Source organism: Lissotriton helveticus, chromosome 8 (genome assembly GCF_964261635.1).
Source record: "Lissotriton helveticus chromosome 8, aLisHel1.1, whole genome shotgun sequence".
NCBI classification, from domain to species: Eukaryota; Metazoa; Chordata; class Amphibia; order Caudata; family Salamandridae; genus Lissotriton; species Lissotriton helveticus.
In genome coordinates this window covers 311429947-311453673 of record NC_136069.1, presented here as the reverse complement: position 1 = coordinate 311453673, position 23727 = coordinate 311429947, and the positions used below count along the sequence as shown (strand labels likewise).

At 46.0% G+C, this 23727-nt stretch overlaps 1 protein-coding gene across 1 annotated transcript in view; it reads left to right on the top strand.

Annotated features, from left to right (window-relative positions):
- The window catches only part of LOC144771608 (cytochrome P450 2J6-like), a 501433-nt gene extending 478110 nt beyond the window's left edge, over positions 1-23323 (top strand). Inside the window, exon 9 of the mRNA XM_078655981.1 lies at positions 23091-23323. Within this exon, the coding sequence (XP_078512107.1) occupies positions 23091-23323 (233 nt within the window). The remainder of the gene's footprint in view (positions 1-23090) is intronic.
- The last annotated feature ends 404 nt before the right edge of the window (positions 23324-23727 follow it).

Genomic DNA, 23727 nt, shown 5'->3' with positions numbered 1-23727 from the left:
CTGGGACACCTCAGAACACACTTCCGCCACAGGTCTGCCATATCCACAGGGATGTCAAGAACAGATAAGATCCGTGCCAGTCCATTCACGAGTGAGGAGCTGGATGTCCTTGTGAATGAGGTGCTGGCACAGTACCCACGCCTGTTTGGTGGCCCCAATGTCGTGGTAAGTCACCATGTAGGGAGCAGTAGGGCAGGGTGGTGTCAGACGTGTATTCATGATGCTGCAGTATGTTATTTTGGATGTGGGGTGCTGACAAACACTGACAGACAAGATGTTTCCAGGTGGTGGGAGTGTGTGTTTAGCATTGTGACTCTGTCCTAGGCCTATACTTGTATGTGTGAGTGGGATTTGCTAATTTTTGGGGCAGACATGACCAACGGTTGTTTGCCTTGTAGCTGGTTGGACAGTGTCCGCTTGTGATGTAATTTCAGGGTGCCCCTGTAGTCATCGTCAGTGTGGCCCACAGAGTAGGTTCAGTGGCTGCACAGCCAAACTTTGTCCATCAGCCAACTTACATGCTACAGTTGCTGCACACTGATTAGTGGATATGCCCCATCAATGCCCAGTACAATTTCTGATTTACACAGTGCTGTCGATGCATTAGTGTTGAAGCATCATTGTTTAGCGTGATCATCATGGAGACTACGAAGCTCAATGTGTGCATGCATTCACTAATGTTTATGCCATGCAGAGTGGCCTTGTGAGGGTACCCCCAGTTCTGGAGGGAGATTGGTCACTGTGAGTCCAGAATCTGTGTCTGGCTGCTGTACTGAAAGATGCTGACATATGACAATGTGTAAATGTTAATTTGGCCTTCTTTACTCTCATACCTGCAGCTCAAAGTACACCAACGTAAGGCTGTCTGGAGGGCCATAGCAGCAAAGGTGCGAGCCCTGGGGGTATCAAACAGACGACACACACACTGTCACAAGAGGTGGGACATAAAGTAGTGCCTGAATTTAAGCCCCCCACCTGACCACGCTGACCGTTGACGGACGCTCGTCGCTCAGGACTGAGGAGGACTCGTCATCAGAGATCGGCGGCTACAACGTAATCCGGACATTGTGATCCCACAACAACCCAGGATATTTCCCTCCAAGCAAATGCTCCTTCCGACTATGGGACATTCTGTGACAGCTCATATGGTCCCAGATGAAGGTCTTAACGACCGAAATGCATTGGATTGACCAAATGTAATGATATGTACTACAGAACGTTTAAATTGAAGGAAAAGGAAATAACATGAAATAAACCATGAATATGAACTTTTAAGCTTACAAGTGAATTTTGTGAGGAACACTGGGCAATCCCCAGTAGGATTATATAGCAGTGCAACAAGGGATGCCTCCACCTCTTCTGAGGAAGGCACTACTTTATGTTCACAAAGGGCACCTAATGGCAAGAGGTGCCGCTTTGCTTGCACGCTAAACCAGAAGAAACACAATTGAATAAGACGGATACTTTATTCAACAACGCAGTGCACATAGAGCCTCTAATAATTTCAGTTTTGAAACAAGAGGTGGGACGACATCAGCCGGCTGGCTAAGCAAGTGGCAGAGATGACCTTGGGGATGGTACCACGCACAGGGCGTGTGGCACGGCGCACCATGACTCCGCTGATGGCACGCATACTGGCAGTGACCTATCCAGACCTGGATGCACGTCTGAAGGGGCTTCAGCAGCAAGACAGAGATGGTGAGTATCCGGGGAGGGAGAGTTTGTCAGGGAGTGGATGCATGTGTAGAGTGCCTGTGCCTGCGGTGACACATGTGATGTGCGTGTGCTGCCATGCTGTGATGTGATGTGAGTGGCAACTGTGATGTGTGTCTGTATGAGGCATTGGCACACCATGGCCTTACTCTGCAGCTCCTGCCTGCAGTTTTCTGTCCTTGACATATATTTTGTTGTCCACATGGTCACTCTTCTTTGTGATGGTGGGTGGAGTCCCTATTATGCCGTACAGCTGTGTCCACTTAATGAGTGTGACACTATGTCTGTCTACTTTGCATGCACCTGCATGGTAGTGGCCCACACATCTGACAACAATGTGAACCCAGATTGGCACATGGTGATTGTAATGGCCTATTTGACAATGTGGCATGTGTAGACAATACAGGTGTGTGTATTCCCCTCTGGATCCCTTTAGGGTCTGTAATTGGTGATGTTAGTTGTGGCTACATCATGTCCATGGGGCAGGTCAATGTGGGCTGGGGGAACACCATCCATGGGCAGGGTGTAGTGCTGTGTGTCAACGACATTGGTCCACTCCTGCCTGTTTGTCCGCATGACAGGCACTGTTGTGGTCTATATGGTGTGTAGCTGCACATTGATTTGAGGGTGTGGTGGTTACCATGTAGCTGTAGGCCTCTCATGTGCTGCATTGCTCTGATATCGTGTGACCAGACAATGACACTTATACAACCATGTTTCTGTCACTTATGCAGATTCGCAAGACACCACGGCGGAACATGATCCTGGAAGTGGTGGTGAGACCAGCACGACAGCGGCAGCAGAGCAGAGTGCGACGGAGCAAAGTGACACTGACCACACCAGCGCTGATGAGGGTGACAGGAGTATGCATGAGGAATCTGTGGCTGAGACACAGAGTACCACTTCATCTGAGGGCAGGGGGGATGCGTCCCTGTTAGCAACCACAGGAGATGGGGAGTCTGCTGCTGCATCTGACTACCAACGGCCACTGCCCACCCTCCCATCCACTTCCTCTGGGGCTGGCCGTATCCGTGTCACTAAGAGGGGACGTGTGACATTCACACATGGCACCGCTGCACCTGCACCTGTCCCCCCTGCTGCCCTCAGTGCAGAGTGTGTAGAGCTCCTGCGGCAACTTTGCGTGGGCCAGACCGCCCTGCTCAATGCCTTCATTGCACACGATAACAAATTAGGCCAGGTTCTGGCATTCATGGAGGGCATACACTCTGACGTGGGTGGCCTACATCGTACACTCCTGTCATTGTCAGGTACAGTGACGTCAGCCCTCCAACAAGCACATGCCCCCTTTGCAGCTCAGGTGCCTGTGACGTCCACCCAGTCAGTGGCCACATCAGATGACAGTGAGCACTTGGGACATACATCAAGTAAACGTTACAACACTAGGAGCACAGGTCAGACCCAAAGCAAACAATCCCGTCCACAGACTCCATCCCCAAAGAAGAGCAGGGACCCCCCAATATGCACAGACAAGGTGAAGTCACAGAAGAGCAAGGCCAGAAGAGCATTGTCTCAGACAACAGGCTCACATGCTGCAGAGCCATCACCAGCAATTGACTCTGCTATGCCCACAGAGGATGTGTGGGATGTAATGGCTACACCTGGGGAGAACACAGGGACAGACCCACCTACCACATCAACCCCAAAACAAAGTACATCGAGGCAGGTGGAGGGAAGCCCTGTTGTGACCAGCCCGGTCATTGTGGCAGTGGAGACCCCTGTCGTGACCAACCCAGTCATTGTGGCAAAGGAGGGCAGTATAGTGGCCATCCCTGCCAAGAAGGGACAGGAGGGCACTGTAGACACCACCCCTGGGGTAAGTGGGAAGGTGGTCACTGTGGGGGGTATAACATCCAGAGAGGGTAAAGTGGTCCGGAGGCGTAGCCAGCCCAAGCGTACTGCAGGATCAAGCACTTCTCCAGAGGGAGTGCCAGTGTCTGCCCCTGATGTGGGACAGTTGGGGTGTGTGCCGGTGGTGTCAACGCCACTTCCCATCAACCCCATGACAGGGAAGCAAATTCATATTCCAAAGAAGTGGAAGGGCACCCCTCCTACCTCTCCCACCCACACTGTGTCATGGGCGTGCATGACTCCACCTCCACGTGCCACAGTGCCACCTGGTCCGCACAGCCCTCCACCTTGCAGGCCCTCTGTTATAGCCACATCACATGTCCCTCTGTCACACCAGTCAAGTGGCCCTGCAGTCCCTGACACACAGCCAGGTCCCACTCCACATGACAGCCAGGAGTGAGTTGTCAACACCCTTTAGACGCCTGTGGCACACATAGGTGTGCTACACTAGACCATTGTTAGCGACGTGGGTGTGTTCCTGGGCCTGTTGCTCTGAAGTGCTCTCCCCTGCCCTGCCAAGGACTCTGGGCCTGTTGCTCTGATGTGCTCTCCCCTGCCAAGGACTCTGGGCCTGTTGCTCTGATGTGCTGTACCCTGCCCTGCCAAGGACTCTGGGCCTGTTGCTCTGATGTGCTCTCCCCTGCCCTGCCAAGGACTCTGGGCCTGTTGCTCTGATGTGCTCTCCCCTGCCAAGGACTCTGGGCCTGTTGCTCTGGTGTGCTCTCCCCTGCCCTGCCAAGGACTCTGGGCCTGTTGCACTGATGTGCTCTCCCCTGCCAAGGACTCTGGGCCTGTTGCTCTGATGTGCTGTACCTTGCCCTGCCAAGGACTCTGGGCCTGTTGCTCTGATGTGCTCTCCCCTGCCAAGGACTCTGGGCCTGTTGCTCTGATGTGCTGTACCCTGCCCTGCCAAGGACTCTGGGCCTGTTGCTCTGATGTGCTCTCCCCTGCCAAGGACTCTGGGCCTGTTGCTCTGATGTGCTCTCCCTTGCCCTGCCAAGGACTCTGGGCCTGTTGCTCTGATGTGCTCTCCCCTGCCAAGGACTCTGGGCCTGTTGCTCTGATGTGCTCTCCCCTGCCCTGCCAAGGACTCTGGGCCTGTTGCTCTGATGTGCTCTCCCCTGCCAAGGACTCTGGGCCTGTTGCTCTGATGTGCTCTCCCCTGCCAAGGACTCTGGGCCTGTTGCTCTGATGTGCTCTCCCCTGCCAAGGACTCTGGGCCTGTTGCTCTGATGTGCTCTCCCCTGCCCTGCCAAGGACTCTGGGCCTGTTGCTCTGATGTGCTCTCCCCTGCCCTGCCAAGGACTCTGGGCCTGTTGCTCTGATGTGCTCTCCCCTGCCAAGGACTCTGGGCCTGTTGCTCTGATGTGCTCTCCCCTGCCAAGGACTCTGGGCCTGTTGCTCTGATGTGCTGTACCCTGCCCTGCCAAGGAGTCTGGGCCTGTTGCTCTGCTGTGCTCTCCCCTGCCAAGGACTCTGGGCCTGTTGCTCTGATGTGCTGTACCCTGCCCTGCCAAGGACTTTGCACTTCCCGATTGTGATTCACCAGTGCATAGTCTGTGCCATTAGTACATGATTTTGAGACTTGCTGGTGTCTACTAATGTTGTGTACCTACATCTGTGCAATATGTGAATAAATACAGTACATTATGGTGTTTTTTCTCTGTCTCCTTACTGAATAAAGTCATTTTCTTGTTTGCATATGCTTGACTGAGTACCATGGTCTATTTTGTACATCACCATTGCAAGGCTCTATGTGGCCATATGATTTTTAGACAGGGGGACAGGGTCTTCAGTCCATTGTGGCCCTGCTGATGTTGTACTCTGTGATGGTTATTTGGCAGGCCATGCAGTTTTCGTGTTGGTGATTTGCTATTGCTGCATACACTGTTCACAGGTCACCTTGGGGGACACTGGCAGCACAGGGTGTGCAGCTGTGCTGTGGTGTAGTCGATGTCTATGATGTGATGAGGTGTGTGTTTTCCTTTCTGTGTGCCCAGGCGTGTATGTGTATGTTCGTCTTGTGATGGCCCTTAGTCCTGGTGGCATGGCTTACATGGCATGTGTGGTGTTGGGTGTGGCAGAGGTGTGCAGTGTGAAGGGCGTTAGTTTGTAGTGTATGTATGTGTTCCCCTGTATGGTGTGAGACACACATGTGTCAGCCAGGAGTTGTATGCCTGTTGTATGTTTTGTCTTGCCCTGTGTGGATGATTGTATGCAATTGTGTGGGCTGTGGGGAGTGCACTGGTGTTGTGTGTTCGTTGTCAGCCAATCCTGCAGTGCCTGTGTCCCTGGTTGTGTGTCGCAGTGTGTGTGTGATGTGCTTGTTGTTACAGTGCTTGTTGATGTGCATGGGGGTGCACGGGATGGGCACCTGGCCTGTGACTAGTTAGGGTGGTGTGCAGTGTTGGTCGGGGTGGTGTGTCGCAGTGATGTTTGGGAACTGCCCATGCCTTGGTGTTGCCCTGCCTTCTGCATAGTGCGCATGTGTTGACCGCGGCGGTGACGTGTCCGTGACCGTGACGTTGCTGCAGGTTGGCCGACGTAGTGTGTTCTGGATGCCGTGGGGTGCCTTGTTGTGAGGTGGGTGATGTGTGGGTGCCCATGTGGATGTGGTGTGCCCCCCAGCAGGATGCCAGTGTTTAGTTTGGGCCCTGTGTCGGCATGTGAGATGTGTGGTGCATATGTGTAGTGGCGTACCTGCGACGGCGTCCGCGGCGGCCCATCTGGCGATAGTGTTGCAGCAGGTACATGACCGGATGCATGTGGAGGGCTGGGTCCATGGGGTTCATGTCGGGTCTCGGCGTGCGTGCTCCGCTGTCGACTTTCCGACTGCTAGAGCTGTGCGGTGTCTCCGCTGCGGTGCGTCTGCTTGTTTGTGCCATCCTAATTTGTCGAGCGGGGCGGACGTCATCGGCCGCGGCGGAGGGTGTCGATTGGCTGCAGCCGCCGCGGTGGCGGGCGCACTTTGATGGTGGTGCGCGGCGCTCCGCGGCGGGCGGGAAATGACCTGTGTTTACCTATCCTAATGTGGCGGACGTGAATTCCACTGCTCGCGGGCGGAAAAAGCTGTTTTTCCGCCCCGCCACCACCGCGGTGGTGCCACCGCCCGACATCCTAATGGACCCCTAAGTATGCACACTTGACTGAGTGAAATAGCTGTCTATTGTTTTCACACGACTCTAGAGATACACTCTTATTCTGAGGGAGCAAAGTTGTCATGTTATATGGTTGTCAGAAGCTAATCCCTTCTTGTCTATCCAGGGAGGTTAAACTCCTCCTCGTTTATTCGAGAAAGTTTCTAGTGACCTCTGAGCTAGCTGGCAAAAACTTAAGTCTAATATAGTCAGTAGAGACCTAGTCGACCTCAGTCCTACGTCTACACTGCTGAATATATCATTCCAATGCGCAGAGCCTATTGGGAATATAGGAACTACACTACAGGGTGCTGTCGGTGCACCTCACCAATTGGTCCCTGACTAGGGAGTCAGAAAGTTCACCAAAATCACAAGTCCGTGCCAGAGTCTTAAGGGAGGCAACACAACTTCCTACCCGCTCAGCCGGACCTTGGACCCTGGTAAAAAACTATCGCCTTTCTAAAACAACATTAATGCGGGGACCAAAATATTTCTCCATCATAGTCATAGACATCTCGTAAACATCAGCTGGTTCTCCGTCGCCATTACCAACTGGAATGAGGTCCATACCATTGTAAAAATTCCTTCCTTCTACACCTAAATTGTGTAGAAAAATAGCTTGTTTTCTAAATGCTGAGAACTTTTCTCCACCAATCGCCACAATGTAAGAGTCAAATACATTTCTCCATCTCTTCCAGGGAAGGATAGGTTCACCCTTCTGTGATAGGAAAGCCGGGGGTTGAGACATACTTGTTGTGGCAGCCATGGTGGTACTAGACGAATATATGAGTCAATGAGGAACCTTAAAAAAAACACTGAAAATCCAATCTGTGCCAATAGTTAAAAACCCAAACTTGACAGTACTAACCACTGTAGAAAAATTGTTGGCAATTTAAAACAGAAGTAAAACAAAATCACTGCTGTACTCGAGGCAGATATAACACAAGTGTTATGCAATATTGTCGACTCTCACCGTACATTAAAAACAGCGCGGGGATCAAATCCAAATTATGCAGTCCAATGTGACAAGATGAGTCGTAAACGATGAAATGCGGGTCAAATGCAGCGCGCATTAACTTTAAGAATGCACTGAGAATTCTGTTTGTTCTTCAACGTGGCGTGCGTTTCAATATGCGTTCCAGCGTCAATACCAAATTGACCCAAAATGGCTGCACACTGCATCGTAACAGCTTGAATACGTGCTGGAGTGCGGTATGCATTTCAGGGTGCATTCCAGCATGGAATTGTGACGCTAGTGGAAGATGGAGGCTAAGTGCGAGACACCGCTCGCGATGTGGCAGTTGAAGAGGTGAGCCTAAAAAAAACAGCTTTCTGAGTGTCCAAACGTAGCAGAAACAAGGCAGAAAAAAACCAAGGTATTCACAGTTCTCCCTCACAGTTTTTGAAGAGATTACAACTCGGTCACTAGAGTTGGCACAGTCTTGAAAAATTAACGATAGAGTTGGTAGACAGGGGAGTCGGTGCTGAAAATGCCTATCCCCAATCAGGCAAAAGCTCCTCGTTGCCAGTGTTAAATTAAGATGTCTTCACGGTTGGTTGAAATTAATGGTTTATTCAGGAACACAGCATAAATGTACAGCACCAACTGTACAGCAGGATACTCAGCTCTGGAATGAGTGATCCATGAGAAGACATGCATCACTACATTCCATGACATAGCCAAGGTTCCTACATCTCTAAGATTACAACAGGAACACATACCAGCCATCATTGCAATGGCATTAGTATCAAGTTAGTAATAAGTGCTCCCCAACACCGTTAGATTTTTTTTTATTTCCGAAATTCTTTATTGTATATAGAAAAATATAATTTTACATACAGGGAAGAGGCTTATACATGAGTGGAAAGAAGAAAGGAGAGAATAAGGCAAGAAAAGAGAGAAAAAAAAATAAAAAAAATTGAGAGGTACGCCCAGGTCTCAGGGTACAAACTCAACAAGGACAAATCAGAATGCAAGCCCCTAAACATCCACACAACAAGTACAGTACTTGGAACGTCAGGCCTAGCGTGGCAAAATAAACCTATTAAGTATCTAGGCATTCTCTTCGAGAGGAACTTGAGCACGACACTAGAACAAAATGAACGGGTTATAATCCAGAAAATCAAGGCTAAGGTAGACGGATGGTCGCCCAAGTTCACAACATGGTGGGGGAGGGTGGAAACAATAAAAATGATGCTTACACCAATGGTCAACTATATGCTAGCCATGCTACCCCTAACCAACACAGATGACTTCCACAAAAAGATAGACAAGATACTGAACGATTTCTTATGGAGAGGGAAGAGAGCCAGAATAAGCCTGCAAAAACTCAGATTATCAAAGGAACAGGGGGGGCTAAACATAACAAATTTCAAACGATTCCACGAGGCGTGCCTAGCTAGACAGGGACTGCACTGGCTAGACCCAAGACTAGACTACACACCAGCATGGCTAACACTAGAACAGGGGTTGCTAAAGGGTATGAAACCCATCACCCTCCTCACGGCCACCAAACACCCGGCAATCAAAGACAACCCGGTACTCAGAAACACAAAACGAGCTCTACTAAAAATTGACAAACTTCTCAACACCGTTTGATTTTTATCAGTCAAATTTCAGCTTTAAATATACATTGTAACTTCAACCATTTTTTTCAAAACATCAACTTATGGCTTCAAAAAATATACACATTTTCATCTCAGATTAGTATATATATGTATTAATTTAACCAAGCAGTAGCTTCTAATTTAGTTCACTGGGCTGCACACAGGAGAGCTACTTACAGGTAGCCGGAGATCTACCTGTAGCTCACAAGCAACTTGTTGCAGAAGCTTGCTCTAGAAACTGAATACCAATTAACTTCTCCTCGACATTCATTTATGCTTTTATTTGACCAATTTATTATCAGACCCAACTGAGCACCTTAAAGAATTCCCTGACATCTTATCTGCTGAGACAGTGTCAACAAAACCTAGTATTCAGCATTCATATTATAATAAAATGTATCCTTCAGAATCTCCTTAGAACGGTTTTACAAGTTTATCATGCAAGTTAGTATAGGAATATTGCAACAAGTATACCCATTGAGCATAAAAATAAATTGTAGTCACTTAAATCTAGTGAAAATTATATAATGTATGTAGGAAGGTGGAGTATTATGTGGTAGTGCTGGTTAGGCCTCACCATTTAATACTATCATGATACACAAAAGGAAAGTCCTTGGATTCAAAATAATAAATCTTTAGCTCAGTCCAGGAAGTGTGGCAAAGAGCAGACAGACTTTACTAGAGGAATATGTGTTAAGCATTTAAGAGTACCAACATGTATGATGAGTAATTATTGTGACTCGAAAGAAATCCGACACCAAATTATACTAATAAAGCAGATTTTTATACAATTGTATACACTAAAATTAGCAAAATTGGTCAATATAACCGGAGTATTGAATTTTCGAAGAAATAGAGATTAGTGATTTTAAATGCAGTAAAACGTTACCATTGAGGTCAATAGAAAATGACACTAGTGACAATCGGTCACTTGCAGGTCGAGTTACATGAACCCCACTGGGGGTTAAGGTGATGGACCAAGCCTTGACAGTTAGTTCTATTTTATTTGTCTCTGTAAGCCTGGGTGCAGAGTTGGCCTGGCTGTCCTAGGGGCTGAAGTGGTAGCTGGGGGAGCTGGGTTTACCATGGGGATGGTGCTAGTGGGGAAACAGATGCAAAAAGTCGACAACAGGCGATAAGGCTGTGGAGTTCCTGCTTGATGCAGCGTTGAGTAAATATAGTGGTAGCTTTACTAGCCACCAACAAGTCTTGGTCGCGGTATGGTCATCAGAAAGTTACTTCGATGTCCCCAGGGGGGGAGAAAAATGGTAGTTGTCTGAGACATGCTGGCGGTCAAGACTACATTTCCCAGAATGCCCTGGATCATCTACTTTTGGGCGATCTCTCTGAGTGCCCGATAGCCTGTGATTCTTTTGGTTCCAGTGCTCGTTTTTTCCTGCAGTTGCAGGGGACAAATTCCACTATCCCAGGAAAATCTCAGGTTACTTTGGCTCTCACAAGGGTCCCTCATTCTGGTGGAAGGAACTAAGCTTTGGGCTAGGACGAGTCCCAGTCATGCAGTTCCAGGAGAGCTGCCACAGGCACAGCGTATCCCTCATTTGGTTTGTGTTATGTTTGTGCATGTTGCAGGGACAGGTCTCTTCTTTATCCTCTTTGATGCAAGTTATTTCAGAGGCATTGGGACTGACAGTGCTAGAGGTTCTCCTGTTGGTGTTTGGTGATTGGGTGAGGACCAAGAGACCTGGTTTTGTCCGCAAAGAGGCTTCAAGATTTTCGGTACCAGTTAGAGTAATGGAGGTGAAAGATGGCGTTGTGTTGGAGAATGGGAAAACGTGGAACAAGTGTGCGATTATGTGGTGCCTGAATCCAAAGCGGGTTATGTGAACAGAAAAATGGGTGCGCATCCTGATTGCACTCGTGGAGTGAGGGTTTCTTCCATATTGAGAGCTACTACAGCCAAATTTCGGAATTATGTCATGCTTAGATAAAATGAATGAACCCTTCCCTATTGAAAGTCATTATTGTTTGTCCATCCCAATTTCATTGTAGCTCCCATTTAGTTTTGGCGCTAGAATGTGAGCTTTTTGCTTATTTATTTTTATCATTTTCCATCTACTGCTGCCTTGTGAAGGAAGGGGGTGTTGGGATCTGTAGTGTTGGAGTGAGGGGCTCGAGAATGTTCCCTGCGTGGAACCTTGGGAGGGGGTGAAGGGCAGTTACTGCCAGGAGCTGGGAGACGTCAGATGGAATGAACGGAAGGCAACCTTACCTGGTGATGCATTTCTTTTCAATATGTCTTGCCCAGCCCCCAAAATACTCAAGATGACACTGGCAAGAGGCCAGTCAATCAAGTTTTACCGTTCGTTTTATTCAGGATCGTAGTAACACCGCGCAAATCCAGCCTGACAGTGATCCATCGCGGCCAAGCTCAATCCTGTTAGTTTTAGCCGTTGTTAGCGAGCACAGGCCGTGAAGTGAGAATTAAGGAAATGTTGGTGGTCAATATAACGTCATTGTTGTTTTTAATCCACAATTTCCTATGCACACACAATATCAATTCAACAACAAAGTAATGTTAGTCTTTATCAGGTCAGTATAATCATAAACTTAATGTCCACTTCTTCTTGTATGTGCAATCTTTTCTTTTTTATTGCTCCAACTATATCACGCCAGGCGCCAGCCGACACGTGTTTCGTCAGAGTACAGATTGCTCTGACTCTTCAGGGCTGGAATTGAAACAAAATATACACAGTACTGAATATTCTATCTAGGATATCCAGTCTATCTTACGATTTTACATCGTTGTGGCATTCCTTAAAAACACTTGTATTTTTACTATTTACAATTAGTGGCGATACATTTGACCCCCTTGACAACAGATAAAAAAAAGGGGGCGGGGTAAGGGGGGGGTTTGAAGGACTTGAACAACTGCGGACCTTTAATGACCTCCAAACAGAAGCTCACTTAGATTGCACAACTAAATAGGGGTGCAGGGTCTTTTCTTTTCTCTCTCGGCAACTGTGTATAAGTTTCACACCTTGTCAAGATCTTTCACCTTTTTGAGCACAATATTTCTGCACGCGCAGCAGTATTTCCTCGTGCATGAATGTTTCGAGGCGTTTCCTTATCCTTTGTTTGCAACATGCCATGTATAGTTGTATGTGCATAGTGTTAGTTTTTCATGCTAAAATGTGTCGCGATCGTGTCACCCAATCACTTTTCAAATGCATGTGCATTTCACTTACACAAGTGAAATGTACAGCAAATAATATGATGAGTCTTTTCTTTGGATAAGTATGTTATGTTAAATGTAGCTTATAAACAATATTTCTAAATGAGCTTTTGTTTGGAGGTCATTAAAGGTCCGCAGTTGTTCAAGTCCTTCAACCCCCCCGCCCCCCCTTTCCCCCCTTTTTTTTTATCTGTTGTCAAGGGGGTCAAATGTATCGCCACTAATTGTAAATAGTAAAAATACAAGTGTTTTTAAGGAATGCCACAACGATGTAAAATCGTAAGATAGACTGGATATCCTAGATAGAATATTCAGTACTGTGTATATTTTGTTTCAATTCCAGCCCTGAAGAGTCAGAGCGATCTGTACCCTGGCGTGATATAGTTGGAGCAATAAAAAAGAAAAGATTGCACATACAAGAAGAAGTGGACATTAAGTTCATGATTATACTGACCGGATAAAGACTAACATTACTTTGTTGTCGAATTGATATTGTGTGTGCATAGGAAATTGTGGTTTAAGTGTAGATGTTGCGTTGCAACATCTCTTGAGGGGTTGAGAGGGTTTCCCCTTTCCTGTGGCACCGCCACCCATAAATATTCAGCCGAACAGGCAGTCAGAAACAAAGCTGAGCGCAAACATTCCCTGAAAATTAAAACCCTGCATCTTTGGGAATATATTGTTGTTTTTAATGTTGAGTAAGAACGGACATGTCGGCATTCGTTTTATGAATCCTACTTTGTTATATGTGAGTTCTTTTCTGCCTTGTTCCCAGATTGCATTGGCGTTGTGCAGTGGTGCCTTCCCTGTTTCAGAAAGTTTATTTAATTGTAATTTATGACTATTTCACAACATATGTTTTCCTTTTCCACATTTATTTTTCAAAACGCTGATCATTTTTGTATTCACATGTTTATATGGCCTATAACATGTCGGTGATTTGGACCTCAGCGGTAAGGACGTCTGGAGGTTGCCATGCAACCCCACCACGCATCCCACGGATTTCTGTGTCACCGACGCCCATGGGACATGCAGATACCTACATGGATTGTGAATTTGATTCAGGGAGGAGGGGATATACATCTTGTTCTGGCGGGCATTCAATAGGCACGTAGACCGTGCCCTACATACAGCGCTACAAAAACACACTCAAGGACATGTGCATACCAGGGAGTAGCATATCGGAAGAGGTTTGCATGCCCTAGGAAGGGCTTTGAGCAAAAAGTATCAACCTTAAAGAGGTATGTAAACTGGGAGACAGTTCTGCTGAGCATAACAATTTTGTAACACCTCCCCAACCTGGTGGATAGCTCTGCCGCATTGGTGCAAGTTAGTTGAACTTTGCTACCTGAGGAGTGGCTCTTCTGTCTCAGGCGCGAATCTTAAAAGGTTGTTGTTGCCCAGAACATCCTATGTTGAATGTAAGTTAATAAGTGAATCCTGGCCCATTTATAGCACTGCTCGGAGTTCAGATCTTCCTGTTCATAGTCCTTGGATGACCTCCTGGACCCACTGTCCCTTTTTGGCCCCTCCCAGATGAACTTCTGCTTGGTTCTGATTAGGATGTGATTAACTTCTGCTTGGTACTGATCAGGATGTGATTAACTTCTGCTTGGTACTGATCAAGATGTGATTAACTTCTGCGTGGTACTGATCAGGATGTGATTAACTTCTGCGTGGTACTGATCAGGATGTGATTATCTTCAGCGTAGTACTGATCAGGATGTGATTAACTTCTGCGTGGTACTGATCAGGATGTGATTACCTTCTGCTTGGTACTGATCAGGATGTGATTAACATGTGCGTGGTTCTGATTAGGATGTGATTAACTTCAGCTTGGTTCTGATCAGGATGTGATTAACTTCTGCTTGGTACTGATCAGGATGTGATTAACTTCTGCATGGTACTGATCAGGATGTGATTACCTTCTGCTTGGTACTGATCAGGATGTGATTAACTTGTGCGTGGTACTGATCAGGATGCGATTAACTTGTGTGTGGTACTGATCAGGATGCGATTAACTTCTGCTTGGTACTGATCAGGATGCGATTTAATTGTGCGTGGTACTGATCAGGATGCAATTAACTTGTGCTTGGTTCTGATCAGGCGGCAATTAACTTCTAAGTGGTACTGATCAGGATGTGATTAACTTCTGAGTGGTACTGATCAGGATGTGATTAACTTCTGCGTGGTACTGATCAGGATGTGATTATCTTCTGAGTGGTACTGATCAGGATGCGATTAACTTGTGCGTTGTACTGATCAGGATGCGATTAACTTGTGCTTGGTTCTGATCAGGATGCGATTAACTTCTGAGTGGTACTGATCAGGCTGTGATTAACTTCTGAGTGGTACTGATCAGGATGTGATTAGCTTCTGCGTGTTACTGATCAGGATGGGATTAACTTCTGCTTGGTACTGATCAGGATGTAATTAACTTCTGCGTGGTACTGATCAGGATGTGATTAACTTCTGCATGGTACTGATCAGGATGGGATTAACTTCTGCGTGGTACTGATCTTGATGTGATTAACTTCTGCGTGGTACTGATCAGGATGGGATTAACTTGTGCGTGGTACTGATCAGGATGTGATTAACTTCTGCTTGGTACTGATCAGGATGTGATTAACTTGTGCATGGTACTGATCAGGATGTTATTAACTTGTGCATGGTACTGATCAGGATGTGATTAACGTCTGCGTGGTACTGATCAGGATGTGATTAACTTCTGCTTGGTTCTTATCAGGACGTGATTAACTTTTTGCGTGGTACTGATCAGGATGTGATTAACTTCTGCTTAGTACTGATCAGGATGTGATTAACTTCTGAGTGGTTCTGATCAGGATGTGATTAATTTCTGCTTGCTACTTATCAGGATGTGATTAACTTCCGCGTGGTACTGATCAGGATGTGATTAACTTCTGCTTGGTACTGATCAGGATGTGATTAACTGCTTCTTGGTACTGATCAGGATGTGATTATTTTCAGCGTGGTACTGATCAGGATGTGATTAACTTCTGCTTGGTACTGATCAGGATGTGATTAACTTCTGAGTGGTACTGATCAGGATGTGATTAACTTGTGCGTGGTACTGATCAGGATGTGATTAACTTCTGCGTGGTACTGATCAGGATGTGATTAACTTCTGCTTGGTACCGATCAGGATGCGATTAACTTGTGCGTGGTACTGATCAGGATGCGATTAACTTGTGCTTGGTTCTGATCAGGATGCGATTAACTTCTAAGTGGTACTGATCAGGATGTGATTAACTTCTGAGTGGTTCTGATCAGGATGTGATTAACTTGTGCTTGGTTCTGATCAGGATGTAATTAACTTCTGCGTGGTACTGATCAGGATGTGATTAACTTGTGCATGGTACTGATCAGGATGTGATTAACTTGTGCATGGTACTGATCAGGATGTGATTAACGTCTGCGTGGTACTGATCAGGATGTGATTAACTTCTGCTTGGTTCTGATCAGGACGTGATTAACTTTTTGCGTGGTACTGATCAGGATGTGATTAACTTCTGCTTAGTACTGATCAGGATGTGATTAACTTCTGAGTGGTTCTGATCAGGATGTGATTAATTTCTGCTTGGTACTGATCAGGATGTGATTAACTTCCGCGTGGTACTGATCAGGATGTGATTAACTTCTGCTTGGTACTGATCAGGATGTGATTAACTGCTTCTTGGTACTGATCAGGATGTGATTATTTTCAGCGTGGTACTGATCAGGATGTGATTAACTTCTGCTTGGTACTGATCAGGATGTGATTAACTTCTGAGTGGTACTGATCAGGATGTGATTAACTTGTGCGTGGTACTGATCAGGATGTGATTAACTTCTGCGTGGTACTGATCAGGATGTGATTAACTTCTGCTTGGTACCGATCAGGATGCGATAAACTTGTGCGTGGTACTGATCAGGATGCGATTAACTTGTGCTTGGTTCTGATCAGGATGCGATTAACTTCTAAGTGGTACTGATCAGGATGTGATTAACTTCTGAGTGGTTCTGATCAGGATGTGATTAACTTGTGCTTGGTTCTGATCAGGATGTAATTAACTTCTGCGTGGTACTGATCAGGATGTGATTAACTTCTGCGTGGTACTGATCAGGATGGGATTAACTTCCGCTTTGTACTGATCAGGATGTGATTAACTTCTGCGTGGTACTGATCAGGATGTGATTAACTTCTGCAATGGTACTGATCTGGATGTGATTAACTTCTGCTTGGTACTGATCAGGATGTGATTAACTTCTGCTTAGTACTGATCAGGATGTGATTAACTTCTGCGTGGTTCTGATCAGGATGTGATTAATTTCTGCTTGGTACTGATCAGGATGTGATTACCTTCAGCATGGTACTGATCAGAATGTGATTAACTTCAGCGTGGTTCGGATCAGGGTGTGATTAACTTCTGCGTGGTTCTGATCAGGATGTGATTAATTTCTGCGTGGTTCTGATCAGGATGTGATTAATTTCTGCGTGGTTCTGATCAGGATGTGATTAACTTCTGCGTGGTTCTGATCAGGATGTGATTACTTTCTGCGTGGTTCTGATCAGGATGCGATTAATTTCTGCTTGGTACTGATGAGGATGTGATTAATTTCTGCGTGGTTCTGAACAGGATGTGATTAACTTCTGCGTGGTTCTGATGAGGATGTGATTAATTTCTCCTTGGTTCTGATCAGGATGTGATTATCTTCTGCGTGGTTCTGATCAGGATGCTTTGTAAATCCTAAAGCGGCCGGGGGCGGCTGTGGAAACAAGAACAGGAAAAGACAGAATCAAAAATAATAATATTACATTTGGAAGAGATTGCTTGTTGGGTGTTAGGTGAGGGCTGTGACGTGGAAGACGGGTGAGATGGTAATCTGCGTGTTTTATTCTGACTGCTCCTTCTACTCCTGGGCAGTATCTGAGTTGTGGTGGCTGTCGCAGGTGAAATCTCTTCCTCGTTTGCCTTGCATATGGCTGTGTCAAATGTTCCGCAGGATTTAGATCCTTGAACCTTTCAGTAAGCCATTTTCTTTTTTAAATTCAGTTTGATGCTGCTTTGGAACTGACAAAGGTGTCTCAAATAATATTGATATCGAGTAATAGTTCAAGATTCAAGGGGAGGGGGGCGCGGGGGGCTGAGGTGGAATACAGGAGTTCTGTGGGGCTGGTGCCCTGGGTGGTCTGTTAACGTTAATTACACGTTTAGAAGTGCATGTGGGCATCAAAGCGTGTTTTGCATGACACTGGCCTCGTGTTCAAAGCAGCCCACAGTGTAATAGATGAAGCCGGGATTTATGTGTGTTTGGGGGGGGGGAGAGGCAGTTATATATATAAAGCAATGGCTCCCTACCAGCTCCTATATTCATCCCCTTAATGTATCGAGTAAAACATCTTTTTCTCGACGAGATGTGCAACAACTCTAACAGTAATACCAGCCAGCGATGCAGGCCTTGCAACATTTCGCTCATTTGACTTTATGTTGAATGGTATAACCAGTCCTCTTTCCTAAGAGTATTTAATTTTCCGAGATATGTTTTAGTAATTTATTTTGTTACCCAGCTTTCGACTTGTACAGCACATCATGCAAGCTGAGTTGCATGTGTTCAGGCTTCGAAAGGGTCTCATGAAGGGGCAATATTGAGTTCTCCACATTTGATTGTGAAAGCGGTGCAAATGTTTGCCAGTGCCTCTCACTTTGTCATGAAGGTGCCCAGACAGCATGCTCATCCAATCTTTGGCCTCTCTGCAGCGTACAGCGCAAGGTCACATTTGTGCCATTTGGAATTACGATTATAGCTGGGAGTGACTGAAGTGCTTAGTCAGAAGTATATGTTCCTCCAATTATTTCAGAAGCAGGGGTGCCACAGGTCAAAGTTGAGGTGACCTATCAAACTTGAGTGGACTGCTTTGGCACTGCAGAGTGTGACCCCTGCACTGGAATAGCAGGATGTGCTGGTGTTGGTTCAGCACTCGGTTACACACAGAACTTAAGAGGGATGCACTGGTAAAGTTATTTGAAGGTCATACCACTGGAACAAGAGTCAGTGGAACCAGACGAGGAAAGCACCAGGAATGTGGAGAGGGAGGTCAGGAACAAGACAGAAACGATGTGCTTGTATACCAGTCTTATTTAGCATACCTGTGCTGGTTGATATTAAGGCGTTTTAAGCAAACCATACTCCTGTCTCTAGAGAAGGTTACACAACTAAATCAGTGCCGGGAAAAAAAAAATAATAGGCAAAACTGAAAAATGAATTTGGAACTTGAAGTCATTCCAAAGCATCACTGATTGGCATACATTCATTTTGTAGAATGTGTGCAGCGTATGGACAGCTTACACTAAATGGGGCTGCACTACATAAATGCTTTTTGACATGATTCATGTCTTCTGCCTTTGGCTGCACATACAGTTTCACAAGGTCAGGGTGTTTCATCTTTTATTGGGGTAGATGCAGTAAGTGCAGGTCTGCAATTGATCAAAGTGCGCTAGGCCAAGCCCTGTCCTTAGAGAGAGTTCAGGAAACACACCTCAGCTCTGGAGAATGTTCCAGAAGAAGGGGGCTCCAGTTGTGGAGAATGCAGGAAGCACCTCCTTGTCAATGAGGACAATGCAAGAAACACACTCATGCCAGGAGTGAAGGCTGCAGAAAAAATAGGTCCATTTGGTGCTGGCGGGTGTGCAAGAAGCATTTGCATTTTCCATGGACCGTAAAGAAGTCACAAACCTGTTCTACAGAGGACTTGCAGATCTGAAGATGTATGCTGTTCTTCTGTGCAAACAGACAGTCTTCTCTGCTTGAAAGCTTCCATTTTCAATTAATGTCCTGGAAAACATTACCTGGAGGTGATAGGCCCTACAAGGTTTAAAAGACTTGATGTACCATAAATGTGACGACCACAACTCAGCCCCCTGATACTATGTTTTTTTTGTAAAATCTTTTTATTGTTTTCCAACACAAACAACACACATGAGAATGGCTGAGCATGTATACATAAAACAGATTCTCGATATAGACGAGGAAAAAACAAGGCATTAATTCCTCCTGCCCAGAAGGATAAATTAACAGGAACCATCTCAAGTGTCCCGGAGTCACCCACCCGAGTCAGTGACTATGGCAGTTACAGGATAATAACACAAAGCAATACATCCCTGTCATAATGCCCCATGCATCAGATCCATTCTCATTTCGGCCCCCAACTCCCCCACCCAATACCCTCCCTCCCACCGGCATGTCAATCATGAGGTTGTGTGTAATAAAGTGTCAGGTCCATTCAGTAATGGGGATCATACCTGTCAACCAATTTACATCTTGAGTAGGTATAATGACTATTGAGGAGGCACGGGGATACTACTCGCGCTTCCCATTATTACCCAGGGCATTATTCTACTAGTCCTCATCCCCTGTTGGGGCACTCATCTCTGACTCAGATTCTATATCCGCCCCCTTCAGTTCAGTGACAAGGGCCTCCCACGCTCGTGCCCCCTCTAGTGCTTTGTCATTGTGGGACCTATGTGCCTGCTGCAGACGAACTGTGCCCTCGCTGCTCACCCACATAAGCAATGCAGCCCTCCATCTAAGGTAGCTGGGCCCTGCCGCAGCCTTCCAATGGGACGTACAGCCCCCTGATACTATGTTATGTTATGTTGTTGGTGATTTGTAACGCGCACGGCTACTCAGAAGAGTGTCCCGATGTGACCAAGCAAAAGAGAACAGTGAAAAAAGAAGGAAGACAGGCTTAATTGAATAGGAAAGTTTTAAGTTTTTTCTTGAACTGAGAGGGGTTTTGAAGGCTCCGGAGCTCCGGGGGGAGAGAGTTCAATGACTTAACCGCCAAATAAGACAATGAGCTGCAACCCTTTCTTTTCAGATGGATTTTGGGTACGGAGGTCAGACACGTGTTCGAGGAACGCAAGTGTCTGCCCTGGACATAAAATGAGAAACGTTTCCTCAGATACATTGGGCCGTGTTCATATAGTACTGCATGGGCCGTCACTAAAGCCTTGAACAAGACCCTAGCTTTTAACGGCAGCCAGTGCAAATTACGGAGATGTTGCCTCACACTAGTATGTTTGGGTAAATCCAGCAGCAATCGCGCAGCAGCGTTCTGCACTACCTGCAAGTTATCCAGTAGGAAGCCAGGGAGACCTACATACAATGCATTGGCATAATCAAGACGGGAGGTGACCAAGGCCCTTATTACTGTTTCTTTGGTGGAGAGAGGCAACAGGTGCAGACATTTTCTGAGGATCTTCAAAATGCCGAAAATTTACCTGTCAAATTGCTAATCTGATTGCCAAAACTAAGTTTTTCGCTGAACCAGATCCCCAGGTTCTTCACAGGAAGACCCAAGAGGGATGGTCGCAGGGCATCAGCGGGCCAGCAGTGATGAAAAAAAAGCAAAGGGAATTCCTCAAAAAACACTATCTCTGTTTTATCTTCATTGCATTTCAGCTGGGCCGAAGTAAACCAGTTGAACACTGCAGATAGACAGGTTCTAACGTGGTCCGTACTGGTCTCGTGCTTTTTCCAGGTGAATAAAAGCTGGATATCATCAGCATGTGCTACTACTTTAGCGCCAAATTCATCAGCTAGCTGAATAAGAGGGGCTATATACAGATTAAATAACAGAGGACTCAGTATGGATCCCTGTTTGCACAGCTTGGATGGTAGATACGAAAGGAGGGATCCACACTTGGTGGGTTCTACCGCCAAGGAAGGACTTTAGCCATTCCCATGCGGCACCGATAATACCAAGCCTCTGCAATCGGGCCAGGAGGAGAGCATGGGGGACAGTATCAAAGGCGGCAGATAGGTCCAATAGGACCAAAACTGCCCTGCCCCCAGCATCTAATGACTCCCGGATGGCCTCTGAGATTTCCACGAGGCGTGCTGTAAGAAGCACGGAAACCAGATTGACCGGGGTGCAACAAGCCATGTTGTTCAATATAGGAGGTCAGTTGTTTGATCACTAGTTTCTCACAGACTTTGGCCACGCCCGAAGCAGAGAGATAGGCCGATAGCTGGAGGGAATTTGAGGATCCAGCATTGTTTTTTTAATGAGGGGACCAACATAGCCAGCTTCCATGCGGGAGGGACCGGAACCGACCCTAAAGATGTGTTAATCAGCTGGTTCACCAGTGGATTGATGACTTGAGCTGTGCGGACCATAAGTATTGCGGGAAACGGATCGAGAGGGGAACCAGACTTAAAGGAGGTCAAGGCAGCCAGAGACTCCTCCAGGGGTATGGTTGAAAAAGAGGAGAAAGTAATTTCAGTGTCAGAAGCAGAATAGAAAGCCGCAGGCACCTGCATGGTCTGAGCTGTTGGTGTATTAAAGAGTAGTTGAAGTGATCTAACCTTAGTCATAAAAAAGTCAGAAAGCTCTTCGCACCAAATAAGAGAATCAAGCAATGTTTAACAATAGGTCATGATTCACAAACATGGGCCGATTTTTTGGGGTGCCCGGTCCCTGTGTGCCGCATCCTGGAGATTTTCAAGCTGGGGCTCACCTACAGGGGATGATGGAAGGCAAACGGTGTGCACTTGGATGTGAGGAAAAGGATGCTGAGACACACTCTATTCGAATGACAGGGGTGAGGCAGACCGAGGGCATCTATCATTTCATTGTAAGCCTGGATTTAAAAATGTGAGCCTGTAAATTGCTTATAAAAAAGCTCGGGTTGAATGGGAAATTAGCACAATTGTGAGTCAGATACACAGTCACCTCCTGTTCGCCTGAGTTATCAGCAAGTTAATATTGTAAGTGGTAAAACTTACTGCCTTAGGAGCTGTGGGTTATCTGCATCCCCGATTACACCAGCTACCACTGTGGGATTACTTTATAATAGCAAATGTATCTCACAAATGCATTCTAATCAACACCTTAACATATACTTAGACATTTCACTCTAATTCATCTTTCCACGCCTTCCTTATTTCAGAAACAGCTATTATCTCGAAAAATTGACCACTAAGTAGAGATGCTTTCACACTCTCATTATCTACTCCACCTTTATCTCAGTGTCTAAAATAAATAGTAAAAAATGCAAAGTTGCGTTCTGATCAGATGCAGTTTCACTGCACACTTTTGTCACACTATTTCCATCACCTGTGTTTTGCTAAACCACTGGGTCATTTCACAAAAACTGAGAGCAATTGGCTTTGCCAATTCTTGTTAAACAATTCCATTCTCCCCTTTTCTTCAATTTCAACTGTGTTTTATTTTTGCTCCTTTCTCCTTGTTTTCACTTCTAACATCTTCCTTATTTCAGTTTAATTATATTGAGACTTTTGTATCCTGAGGCAATGAAACTGAAAATAACACATCTCTTTGATGTATCTCTGCACCTGCTATGTATTGTCCACTCTTGTATTATGTGATGAGCATGTTTAATAGAAATGATTTATTTAAAAAAAAAAAGAACACATCTTTTAGCATGGCACAAGAGCATGATATAACCAAATAAAAGTCAATCATTAGTTATTTGAGATGGATTCTGATAACTCAGCCTATCACAGGTGTGCAAGGATCTGACCAAGATTGCCAATTCTTCTTGCAGGGCATCGTATCTGCCTGGGGGAACAGCTGGCGAGGACTGAGCTCTTCATCTTCTTCTCCAGTCTTCTACAACACTTTACGTTCCACCTGCCCGAGGGAGCGGAGACAGTCAGCCTAGATCTCCTCGTGGGAACCACATTGATAACAGTGCCTTATCAAATCTGCGCACTGCCAAGGTGGGCTCCAAGTCGCCCCTCTGCAGAAGAGCCTCCGCAAAGGGGCACTTCCATCTAACTTGATTGCATCAGAACAGAACAATAACTGAACAGGGAAGCTGATCGCGCTCTTTCTCAAAATTGCCTCGATTTCGTCTAACAAAATGAAAGTAGAGGTTTTGTTGGTTTTTAGCAATTATAAGTATATTTTCATTCAAAGAACCAAAATACATGTAATAATGAAACGTTTTGGTCTAAAATAGGATATCAGTGACCAATCATGAACCAGGGAGAATAGTGCCCATACAGGGTCCTATAGACCCTTGTTTAATAATGATGGCAAAAAAAATCTGTGCAAACACCATCTGTGTACATATATATATATATATATATATATATGACCCTGTGGAAGGCTTCGGCTGAAACGCGCAGGCTATGTCTGTATAGAACTGCTCAATACACTTTACTTGTTATAAGATAAAC